Source organism: Oncorhynchus mykiss, chromosome 27, assembly GCF_013265735.2.
Source record: "Oncorhynchus mykiss isolate Arlee chromosome 27, USDA_OmykA_1.1, whole genome shotgun sequence".
NCBI classification, from domain to species: Eukaryota; Metazoa; Chordata; class Actinopteri; order Salmoniformes; family Salmonidae; genus Oncorhynchus; species Oncorhynchus mykiss.
This window is the reverse complement of record NC_048591.1, coordinates 10,734,853-10,747,640: the sequence shown is the minus strand read 5'-3', so window position 1 is coordinate 10,747,640 and position 12,788 is coordinate 10,734,853. Positions and strand designations below refer to the sequence as shown.

Sequence of the window (12,788 nt, the reverse complement as noted above, 5' to 3'; positions counted from 1 at the left end):
TGGGTCGCGTCCATAGATCCAGAACAGAAAGACTGAACGACTGGGTCGCGTCTCTGGCAACTGAACCGATAGAACAAACGACCATCCGGCTTGGGTAGCAACCCTAGATTTGTGTGTGGACTATATCTTGTGGAAGGATGAAATAGTATGAATTAATTCATCAAAATAATGTTTTTAATGAAAATATATAAATCATTATTTGAATATGTTGATAACCCATTGTATAAAAGTGTTAATGCCCTCGAAGCTGGTGATAATGCCCTCGAACTTCATCTCAGGCCTAACACCTGTGCCAAACACCAGCTTCTCGGGCATTATCACCTAAATATTGTAGCGAATGGTGACAGTGCAACTCGCCTTGTGGCTTTTGAACCCGGGCCTCCCAGCCTGTAGGCAATCTTACTAACCACTGGTCCAACACACTTGCAGAGGTTGTAACGAGCCTAGTTAGACAACAATCGTTACAATAGTCCCCCTCAAATAATCAGAATACTACCACCATTTCTTGCTGCTTTGCTCTTACTGTTTATGTAGTTTTCACTGTTATCTGCCAGTGTCACTCCATCTTTCTTATCCATCCATCCATCCATCCATTCTATCTCTCTCTCTCTCTTTCCCTCTTTCTCTCTTTCCTCAGTGTCATCCCCAGGGCCACTTGGAGGGCCCTACAAAGCTACTCTGACATCAATCACTCACTACCCATTATTCAGTACACACACAGCCTATGCTACCATCACTCTCTCTATTTCACAGAGCAGTTGCCGCCACTCAACCAGCCCTGTTTGCTCCAACGCATAGCACACCTTCCTCCTCCTTCTCCCTCTCTCCCACCTCTTCTTCTCATCCCTTCGTTGCTATAGCGATACACCTCTATTCCCTCCCTCTATTCCCTCCACACCTCACCCTTCACCTCCGACAGTGCCTGTGTGGATTCCTCCTTCTGTTTTTCTGCCGTTCCATTCCTCTTCTCTCCGGCACCCCCTACCCCCCCCCCCCCCCCCCCCCCCCCCCTTTGGGATTAGGAGCCCCAGTTATTGCTTACGATCAAGCGGTGGCATCACTGAAGCTAATGCTGGGCTTGCTAATTACAGAGCAGGGCGTGGCCCCCGGGAGGCCCCTGGAGAGAGAGGGAGAGCAGCAGGAGAGATGAGGAGGCTCCACGTGGGAGGAGGGAGGCTGCTCCTGGTGAAAAACAACCCAGCAGCATCCCTCTGATGTACTGTACTACACACTCGACAATAACACGCTGCAAAGTACACTCGACACACCAACACCAACCGTCAGGACCACACTGACCTGCACTGAGGCACACGTGAACCAAAACACAAGCCCTCACACAACACAACACAACAGTGTATGTGTTTTGTGATTTTGAAACATTTCCAATGCAAATATGAATAGACGTAAAGCTCGGATGGAAGTGTACCATAAAGCAATTCCGCCTATTCCCTGTTACAACTGCTCCTCCCCTCACAACAGCACGCTTAATCCATCCATTTCCACGCGCTATCATTTCATCTATACATTTTCCACATGTGCCAGTTATGCAGATTCTGATTCCTCATTGTCGCTCCTTGGTTGCATCCCAAATGGCACCCTATTCCCTTTATAGTACACTGCTTTGACCAGGGCCACCACAGAGCTCTGGTCAAAAGTAGACCACAATCGAAGGAATAATGTGCCATTTGGGACGTAGCCCCAGTCGTCCTCTATCAGCCTCCCTCATTAGGATGCCAGCATGTGGTTGGTTTATTCTTGACCTTGGATCCTGCCAGGAGCTCAAATGAACTTTTTTTAATCACAGGCCAGAGATCAGATTTATAGACATAGAGACTTGCTTATTTAGACCAACTAGACTGCAGAGCAGAGAGACTACATCAAACACACTGCAGATAGCTACTATATCAAAACTGAGGCAGGAAGAGACAGAGAGAGAGATCAATTCTAGAGAATGACAGAGACGTTACATCGAGACACTTGTAGTGTAACTCGCTATATAAAGCCGACCCATCTAGAACACTGGCGTGCCCGTCATGTGAGGATGTGATAGCTCAATTATCACCTGTCTCTTCTCCTTCCATCACTCTCTCTTCCACACCTCCTCCACCCTCTCTATTTTTATCTCTCTCTTTTTGCCAGATGAGCACCATGTCATACAATGAACCCACTTCTCTCCTCCCCCTCAGGTGGATGTGGAGACCCTGGACCCCCGGGGTCGGACCCCCCTCCACCTGGCTGTCACTCTGGGTCACCTGGACTGTGCCCGCCTGCTCCTCCAACATGGTGCCGACGTCAGCAAGGAGAACCGCAACGGATGGACAGGTGAGACAGAGAGGGGTAGGAGTAGTAGTACTGATAGTGATAGTAGTAATAGTAGTAGTAGTAGCAGTAGTAGTACTGATAGTAATAGTGGTAGTAGTAATATAAGTAGTAGCAGTAGGAGTAGTACTAGTAGTACGGATAGTGGTAGTAATAATAGAAGTAGTAGTATTAGTAGTAGTAGCAGTAGGAGTAGTACTAGTAGTACTGATAGTGATAGTAGTAATAGTAGTAGTAGTAGCAGTAGTACTGATAGTAATAGTGGTAGTAGTAAAATAAGTAGTAGTATTATTAGTAGTAGTAGTAGTACTGATAGTAATAGTGGTAGTAGTAATAGAAGTAGTAGCAGTAGGAGTAGTACTAGTAGTACTGATAGTAATAGTGGTAGTAGTAATAAAAGTATTAGTATTAGTAGTAGTAGGAGTAGTAGTACTGATAGTAATGGTGGTAGTAGTAATAGAAGTAGTAGCAGTAGTAGTACTGATAGTAATGGTGGTAGTAGTAATAGAAGTAGTAGTATTAGTAGTAGTAGCAGTAGGAGTAGTACTAGTAGTACTGATAGTAATAGTGGTAGTAGTAATATAAGTATTAGTAGTAGTAGCAGTAGGAGTAGTAGTACTGATAGTAATAGTGGTAGTAGTAATAGAAGTAGTAGCATTAGTAGCAGTAGTATTAGTACTGATAGTAATAGTGGTAGTAGTAGTAGTAGTACTGATAGTAATGGTGGTAGTAGTAATAGAAGTAGTATTATTATTAGTAGTAGGAGTAGTACTAGTAGTACTGATAGTAATAATGGTAGTAGTAATAGAAGTATTAGTAGCAGTAGAAGTAGTACTAGTAGCTCTGATAGTAATAGTAGGAGTAGTACTAGTAGTACTGATAGTGGTAGTAGTAATATAAGTGGTAGTATTGGTAGTAGTAGCAGTAGGAGTAGTAGTACTGATAGTACTAGTGGTAGTAGTCATATAAGTAGTAGTAGTACTGATAGTAATAGTGGTAGTAGTAATAGAAGTAGTAGGAGTAGTACTAGTAGTACTGATAGTGGTAGTAGTAATAGCAGTAGTAGGAGTAGTAGTACTGATAGTAATAGTGGTAGTAGTAATAAAGTAGTAGTAGTATTGGTGGTAGTAGTAGCAGTAGGAGTAGTAGTACTGATAGTAATAGTGGTAGTAGTCATATAAGTAGTAGTAGTACTGATAGTAATAGTGGTAGTAGTAATAGAAGTAGTAGGAGTAGTACTAGTAGTACTGATAGTAATAGTGGTAGTAGTAATATAAGTATTAGTAGTAGTAGGAGTAGTAGTACTGCTAGTAATATAAGTAGTAGTATTAGTAGTAGTAGTACTGATAGTAATAGTGGTAGTAGTATTAGAAGTAGGAGTAGTACTAGTAGTATTGATAGTATTAATGGTAGTAGTAATACAAGTATTCGTAGCAGTAGGAGTAGTACTAGTAGTTCTGATAGTAATAGTGGTAATAGAAGTAGTAGTAGCAGTAGGAGTAGTACTAGTAGTACTGATAGTAATAGTGGTAGTAGTAATATAAGTATTAGTAGTAGTAGCAGTAGGAGTAGTAGTACTGATAGTAATAGTGGTAGTAGTAGTAGTAGTAGTAGTAGTACTGATAGTAATAGTGGTAGTAGTAATAGAAGTAGTAGTATTAGTACTGATAGTAATAGTGGTAGTAGTAATAGAAGTAGTAGTATTAGTAGTAGTAGCAGTAGTAGTAGTACTGATAGTAATAGTGGTAGTAGTAATAGAAGTAGTAGTAGTACTGATAGTAATAGTGGTAGTAGTAATAGAAGTAGTAGTAGCAGTAGGAGTAGTAGTATTAGTTGCAGTAGGAGTAGTAGTACTGATAGTAATAGTGGTAGTAGTAATAGAAGTAGCAGTAGTATTAGTAGCAGTATGAGTAGTAGTACTGATAGTAATAGGGTAGTAGGAGTAGTACTAGTATCAGTAGAAAACTTTATCATCCCTCAAGTGGAAATATTTTTGGGGGGCATAATCATCAATAGAACACAACAGGCATGTATGTGTACTGGGAAAGCATATGTAGATACATTGGCTAGGAGGAGTCTAATAGTGACTCACCTTCAAAGGCTGGAAGGATATACTGTATAGAATCTATATAGAAATAGTTTGAGGGGATTGGATTCTACGAATAGGAACCATTTGTTTGTGGATTGATGGTGAGCCAAATGGCCATTGTGGATAGATCTAATCAAGTAATTAGACACACTTGCTTTTAAATGCACTTATTGATAATTTAAAATGAAATTGAAATTGATTTGGTAGGTTAGTCAGTTTCCTCAGAGAGTTGGTTAGTCAGTTTCCTTAGAGTGTTGATTGTGGACTGAGCACTGGGAAGGGACCTGTATAGTGTATTTTTCTACATTTTATTTAAGTCCGTTAAGAACATTCTTATTTACAATGACGGCCTACCCCGGCCAAACCCAGACGACACTGGGCCAATTGTGCGCCGCCCTATAGGACTCCCAATCACGGCTGGATGTGATGCAGACTGGATTCAAACCAGGGACTGCAGTGACGCCTCTTGCACTGAGAAGCAGTGCCTTCAACCACTGCGCCACTCGGGAGCCCCAAAAAAGTTGCTATGCTGTATAGCACAGCGTAGCATAGTTCAGAGCAGCACAGCACAGTACAGCATACACTCACTAGACAGTTAGTTAATTAGGTACACCCATCTAGTAACGGGTCTGACAGCCTGAAATATTCAGGGCATGGAAACGTTGCTCAATTGGTATCAAGGGTATCAAACATTCCTCACACCATTACACCACTGCCACCAGCCTGTACCGTTTACACCAGGCCGGATGGGGCCATGGACTCATGCTGCCTACGCCAAATCCTGACTGCTCTCAGCATGACGCAACAGGAACTGGGATTCGTCGGACCAGGCAATGTTTTTCCACTCCTCAATTGTCCAGTGTTGGTGATGGGGGTGCCCACTGGAGCCGCTTCTTCTTCGCTTTTAGCTAATAGGAGGGGAACCTGGTGTAGTCGTCTCCTGCAATAGGCCGTCCGTGACAAGGACCGACGAGTTGTGCATTCTGAGATGCCGTTCTGCACACCACTGATGTACTGCGCCGTTATTTGCCTTTCTGGCCCACCTGTTAGCTTGCACCATTCTTTCCATTCTCCTTCGACCTCTCGTCAACAAGCTGTTTTCATCCACGGGACTGCCGCTGACTGGATGTTTTTTGTTTGTCGTACCACTCTTGATAAACCCAAGACACTGTCGCGCGTGAAAAGCCCAGGAGGCCGGCCGTTTCTGAGATACTGGATCCGGCGCCCCTGCCACCGACAAGTCTACAACGCTCAAAGTTGCGCAGCTCACTAGTTTTGCCCATTCTAACGTTCAATTGAACAGTAACTGAATGCCTGTCCGCCTGCTTTATATAGCAAGCCACGGCCACCGTGACCACTGTCTGTAGTTGCAAACCATTTTTGTGAACGCGGTGGTGTACGTAATAAATTGGCCTCTGAGTGTGTGTCTCTATATGTGAGGTGAAGATTTCCTTTCTCTCTCCCATAGTGCTCCAGGAAGCAGTCAGCACACGAGACCCAGAGCTGGTGCGCCTAGTTCTGCATTACCGTGACTACCAGCGGACCACTAAGAGACTGGCGGGAATCCCTGTCCTCCTGGAGAGACTGCACCAGGTGAGAGGCGCTGACACCGAACACAAGTACAGAGCACAACAGCAACTACCGACATGTAGGAAACACTTGTAGATATATTTTGTGTTAGCACCAGTCTTCTTGAACTGTTAAAAAAAAAGTATCAAGCTGTTTCAACTAAATATTATTAAGTAACTGATTCCACAGCCTTTTCTTTTTGTTTACTCAACTTTTCAGTCAAAGTGATACCCAGATACAGTTATTCATATTCAACATTTCCTCACCTGGGATTTGAACTCACAAACTCTTTATTCACAGCATTCCTGCAACACCACACCATGTCTGCCTCAAAAGCTGATTTCACCTGTATTGCTACACTTGCACTTCAAAGTACATCTTAGCTCTGTTAAAAGTACACTCAATTATTTTTATTTTATTTATCATAATGATTAAGGAGTAACATTAAAGCATAAAAATATGCCCCACCAACCTTAGACAACTATACAGATGGGTTTTACATCAAGTACATCAAATCAATGATTAGAGAATAGTCAGATTAACTGATAATTGATAACAGACATGGTGGAGTAGCAGGAAGATCAGAATGCCATGAACCAAGAGGTTGTGAGTTCAAATCCCAGGTGAGGACATGTTGAATAATAACTACTGTATAAATAAGCATGCACAATGTAATAACGTTTGTCAAATATGTACATTGAAAACATTGTATGTTAAAAGCACTGCGTTTTTGCACAGCCTTTTTTAGTTAAGATATAATAATTCATAGTTTAATGAACATATGAGACAAGTTGAGCAAACACCAATTCTCATGTTTGGGAAAACGTTTTTTTTTCGTAACATTTGGACAAAAAAGTTTACTTTAGTACTTAGTTGAAACTATTAGATTTGTGGGTGTATATATACAGTGCCTTGCGAAAGTATTCGGCCCCCTTGAACTTGGTGACCTTTTGCCACATTTCAGGCTTCAAACATAAAGATATAAAACTGTATTTTTTTGTGAAGAATCAACAACAAGTGGGACACAATCATGAAGTGGAACGACATTTATTGGATATTTCAAACTTTTTTAACAAATCAAAAACTGAAAAATTGGGCGTGCAAAATTATTCAGCCCCCTTAAGTTAATACTTTGTAGCGCCACCTTTTGCTGCGATTACAGCTGTAAGTCGCTTGGGGTATGTCTCTATCAGTTTTGCACATCGAGAGACTGAAATGTTTTCCCATTCCTCCTTGCAAAACAGCTCGAGCTCAGTGAGGTTGGATGGAGAGCATTTGTGAACAGCAGTTTTCAGTTCTTTCCACAGATTCTCGATTGGATTCAGGTCTGGACTTTGACTTGGCCATTCTAACACCTGGATATGTTTATTTTTGAACCATTCCATTGTAGATTTTGCTTTATGTTTTGGATCATTGTCTTGTTGGAAGACAAATCTCCGTCCCAGTCTCAGGTCTTTTGCAGACTCCATCCAAACCATGATGCTGCCACCACCATGTTTGACAGTGGGGATGGTGTGTTCAGCTGTGTTGCTTTTACGCCAAACATAACGTTTTGCATTGTTGCCAAAAAGTTACATTTTGGTTTCATCTGACCAGAGCACCTTCTTCCACATGTTTGGTGTGTCTCCCAGGTGGCTTGTGGCAAACTTTAAACAACACTTTTTATGGATATCTTTAAGAAATGGCTTTCTTCTTTCCACTCTTCCATAAAGGCCAGATTTGTGAAATATACGACTGATTGTTGTCCTATGGACAGAGTCTCCCACCTCAGCTGTACATCTCTGCAGTTCATCCAGAGTGATCATGGGCCTCTTGGCTGCATTTCTGATCAGTCTTCTCCTTGTATGAGCTGAAAGTTTAGAGGGACGACCAGGTCTTGGTAGATTTGCAGTGGTCTGATACTCCTTCCATTTCAATATTATCGCTTGCACAGTGCTCCTTGGGATGTTTAAAGCTTGGGAAATCTTTTTGTATCCAAATCCGGCTTTAAACTTCTTCACAACAGTATCTCGGACCTACCTGGTGTGTTCCTTGTTCTTCATGATGCTCTCTGCGCTTTTAACGGACCTCTGAGACTATCACAGTGCAGGTGCATTTATACGGAGACTTGATTACACACAGGTGGATTGTATTTATCATCATTAGTCATTTAGGTCAACATTGGATCATTCAGAGATCCTCACTGAACTTCTGGAGAGAGTTTGCTGCACTGAAAGTAAAGGGGCTGAATAATTTTGCACGCCCAATTTTTCAGTTTTTGATTTGTTAAAAAAGTTTGAAATATCCAATAAATGTCGTTCCACTTCATGATTGTGTCCCACTTGTTGTTGATTCTTCACAAAAAAATACAGTTTTATATATCTTTATGTTTGAAGCCTGAAATGTGGCAAAAGGTCGCAAAGTTCAAGGGGGCCGAATACTTTCGCAAGGCACTGTATATGTTTTTTACAGTGCACTAGTTCCCAGCTAGTCTAAGGGGTGGTTCCCGGACACAGATTAAGCCTAGTCCTGGATCTGTGTCCGGTAAACCACCCCTTACTGTTTTCTTTGATTTAATTGACCATTTAAAAACATAATTCAGCCACACAACCACTGCTCGACTGTAGCTAGACAGTCATCAAACTGCAGTATCTGCTGCCAGATCTCTACTCTCCCTGAGCCACATCCCTCCTATTGTTTATTTGTGGTATTTGGTTGTTAGGAGTTGTAGAGTTACAAAGAAAAAGGCATATCTCAGACTGGCCAATAAAAAGAAAAGATTAAGATGGGCAAAACAACACAGACACTGGACAGAGGAACTCTGCCTCGAAGGCCGGCATCCCGGAGTCGCCTCTTCACTATTGACATTGAGACTGGTGTTTTGCAGGTACTATTTAATGAAGCTGCCAGTTGAGGACTTGTGAGGCGTCTGTTTCTCAAACTAAACACTAATGTACTTGTCCTCAAATTAAATCAAATGTATTTCTAAAGCCGTTCTTACATCAGCTGATATCTCAAAGTGCTGTACAGAAACCCAGCCTAAAACCCCAAACAGCAAGCAATGTAGGTGTAGAAGCAGAGTGGCTGGGAAAGACTCCCTGGAAAGGCCAGAACCTAGGAAGAAACCTAGAGAGGAACCAGGCTATGAGGGGTGGCCAGTCCTCTTCTGGCTGTGCCGGGTGGAGATTATAACAGAACATGGCCAAGATGTACAAATGTTCATAGATGACCAGCAGGGTCAAATAATAATAATCACAGTGGTTGTCGAGGGTGCAACAGGCCAGCACCTCAGGAGTAAATGTCAGTTGGTTTTTCATAGCCGATCATTCAGAGTACCTCTACCGGTCCTGCTGTCTCTAGAGAGTTGAAAACAGCAGGTCTGGGACAGGTAGCACGTCCGGTGAACAGGTCAGGGTTCCATAGCCGCAGGCAGAACAGTTGAAACTGGAGCAGCAGCATGGCCAGGTGGACTGGGGACAGCAAGGAGTCATCAGGCCAGGTAGTCCTGAGGCATGGTCCTAGGGCTCAGGTCCTCCGAGAGAAAGAAAGAAAGAATTAGAGAGCATACTTAAATTCACACAGGACACCAGATAAGACAGGAGAAATACTCCAGAAATAACAAACTGACCCTAGCCCCCGACACATAAACTACTCCAGCATAAATACTGGAGGCTGAGACAGGAGTCCTCTTGCTCAGTTGTGCACTGGGGCCTCCCACTCATCTTTCTGTTCTGGTTAGAATCAGTTTGCGCTCTTCTGTGAAGGGAGTAGTGCACAGCGTTGTACGAGATCTTCAGTTTCTTGGCAATGTCTCGCATGTAATAGCCTTCATCCCTCAGAACAAGAATAGACTGACGAGTTTCAGAAGAAAGTCTTTGTTTCTTGCCATTTTGAGCCTGTTTATTCAACATAACCACCCTTTGCCTTGATGACAGCTTTGCACACTCTTGACATTCTCACAACCAGCTTCATCTGGAATATTTTTTCCAGCAGACTTGAAGGAATTCCCACATATGCTGAACACTTGTTGGCTGCTTTCCCTTCACTCTGCGGTCCAACTCATCCCAAACCATCTCAATTGGGTTGAGGTTGGGTGATTGTGAAGGCCAGGTCATCTGATGCAGCACTCCATCACTCTCCTTCTTAGTCAAATAGCCCTTACACAGCCTGGCGGTGTGTTGGGTCATTGTCCTGTTGAAAAATAATAGTCCCACTTAGCACAAACTAGATTACTTGGCATATTGCTGCAGAATGCTGTGGTAGCCATGCTGGTTAAGTGTGCCTTGAACTCTAACTAAATCACAGACCGTGTCACCAGCAAAGCACCCCCACACTATCCCACCTCCTCCTCCATGCTTCACGGTGGGAACCACACATGTGGAGATCATCCATTCACCTACTCTGCGTCTCACAAAGACACGGCGGTTGGAACCAAAAATCTCAAATATGATCTCATCAGACCAAAGCACAGATTTCCATCGGTCTAATGTCCATTGCTCGTCTTTCTTGGCCTAGGCAAGTCTCTTCTTCTTATTGGTGTCCTTTAGTAGTGGTTTCTTTGCAGAAATTTGACCATGAAGGCCTGATTCAAACAGTCTCCTCTGAACAGTTGATGTTGAGATGTGTCTGTTACTTGAACTCTGTGAACCATTTATTTGGGCTGCAATTTCTGATGCTGGTAACTCTAATGAACTTATCCTCTGCAGCAGAGGTAACTCTGGGTCTTCCTTTCTGGTGGCGGTCCTCATGAGAGCCAGTTTCATCATAGTGCTTGATGGTTTTTGCAACTGCACTTGAAGAATCTTTCAAAGTTATTGAAATTTTCCAAATTGACTGACCTTCGTGTCTTAAAGTAATCATGGACTGTAATTTCTCTTTGTTTATCTGAGCTGTTCTTGCCATAATATGGACTTGGTCTTTTACCAAATAGGGCTATCTTCTGTATACCCTCCTATCCAAGATGGTGTAGCAGTCAGACGTCTTTGTCTTGTCTCGTCCCATGTCTATATCTTTTTCTTCACATTCTTTTTAATATTTTTCCTAAACCTCAACTTCAAAATACTCTCCTGCAACCCGCCTCACCTAACATGGTGTGGATCTGTTATTTTTTTGTAAAGTCTATTTACCTCCGAACTAGAATACCTCATCTGAAGCTAGCTAGCTAACTAGCTACCAACTATCAGTCAGCTAACCTTTAGCTCGGAAAACTCTCGCCAGTTCGTACAACGCATTTCAAACCAGAGCATGCCGGACCTATTTTTCTCTCCATATCCCCAGATTCCTACCGCAAACTCTGAACCCTTTCATCTGGATCATGGCAGTTAGCTAACCGCAACCCGGGTTGACTACTCCTGGCTAACGTTTACATCCCGTAGCAAGCACCAACTAGCTAGGGCTCCTGGGCTACTCCTGAAGCCCACTCCTCGGCTACAATATCTGGATCCCTTCTACTGCCGGTACCGGGCACGGAACCCCTCCGATCCTTCATGACTGGAATACCGACATAATCTGCCCGAGGATCCCAACAGGCCCCTCAGGCGCAATGTCCCCTGAAGGTCCAATCTGCTAACCGTGGCCTGCTAGCTATCTATAGCATATTGATCCACCGGCCAGTTTCTTGGACCACTATACCCATTTTTCCAATTTGACTTGGACCCCTCTGCTACTTGGAACCCTATTCCAGGACTGGTCTATCAACGTCACCGCACGAGGAGGCAAAAACAGACTTTTCCCCCAAAGGCCCTTTTGCTAGATTGCTAGCCCCGGCCTGCTAACTGTCTGAATCGCCATGTCCAACCACTCACTGGACCCATACGATGACTTGGTTACGCATGCCTCTCCCTAATATCAATATGCCTTGTCCATTACTATCCTGGTTAGTGATTACTGTCTTATTTCACTGTAGTGCCTATAGCCCTGCTCAATATGCCTTAATCAACCATGTTGTTCCACCTCACACATTTGCGATGACATCACCTGGTTTAAACGTCGCTAGTGACTATATCTCTCTCTTCATCACTCAATGCCTAGGTTTACCTCCAATGTACTCTCTTCCTACCATACCTTTGTCTGTACATTATGCCTTGAATCTATGCCATCGTGCCCAGAAACCTGCTCCCTTTACTCTCTGTTCCGGACGTGCTAAATGGACAGTTCTTATAGCCTTTAGCCGTACCCTTATCCTACTTCTCCTCTGTTCCTCTGGTGATGTAGAGGTTAATCCAGGACCTGCAGTGCCTAGCTCCACTCCTACTCCCCAGTTGCTCTCATTTGTTGACTTCTGTAACCGTAAAAGCTTTGGTTTCATGCATGTTAACATTAGAAGCCTACTCCCTAAGTTTGCTTTATTCACTGCTTTAGCAACCCGGATGTCTTAGCCGTGTCTGAATCCTGGCTTAGGAAAACCACCAAAAACCCTGACAATTCCATCCCTAACTATAACATTTTCCGCCAAGATAGAACTGCCAAAGGGGGCGGTGTTAGCCTGCAGAGTTCTATCTTACTATCCAGGTCTGTACCAAAACAATTCAAGCTTCTACTTCTAAAAATTCACCTTTCCAGAAACAAGTCTCTCACCGTTTCCGCTTGCTATAGACCACCCTCTGCCACCAGCTGTGCCCTGGACACCATATGTGAATTGATTGCCCCCCATCTATCTTCTGACCTTGTGCTGCTAGGTGACCTAAACTGGGACATGCTTAAAACCCTGGCCATCCTACAATCTAAGCTTGATGCCCTCAATCTCACACAAATTATCAATGTACCTACCAGGTACAACCCAAATCTGTAAACACAGGCACCCTCATAGATATCATCCAAACTAACTCACCCT

General features: G+C 43.3%; 1 protein-coding gene across 1 annotated transcript in view; it reads left to right on the top strand.

Annotated features, from left to right (window-relative positions):
- Positions 1-12,788, top strand: part of ankrd13b (ankyrin repeat domain 13B) — a 35,777-nt gene that overhangs the window by 7,526 nt on the left and 15,463 nt on the right. The window contains exons 2-3 of the mRNA XM_021587586.2: positions 2,187-2,322; positions 5,877-6,001. Of these exons, the coding sequence (XP_021443261.2) occupies positions 2,187-2,322; positions 5,877-6,001 (261 nt within the window). The remainder of the gene's footprint in view (positions 1-2,186; positions 2,323-5,876; positions 6,002-12,788) is intronic.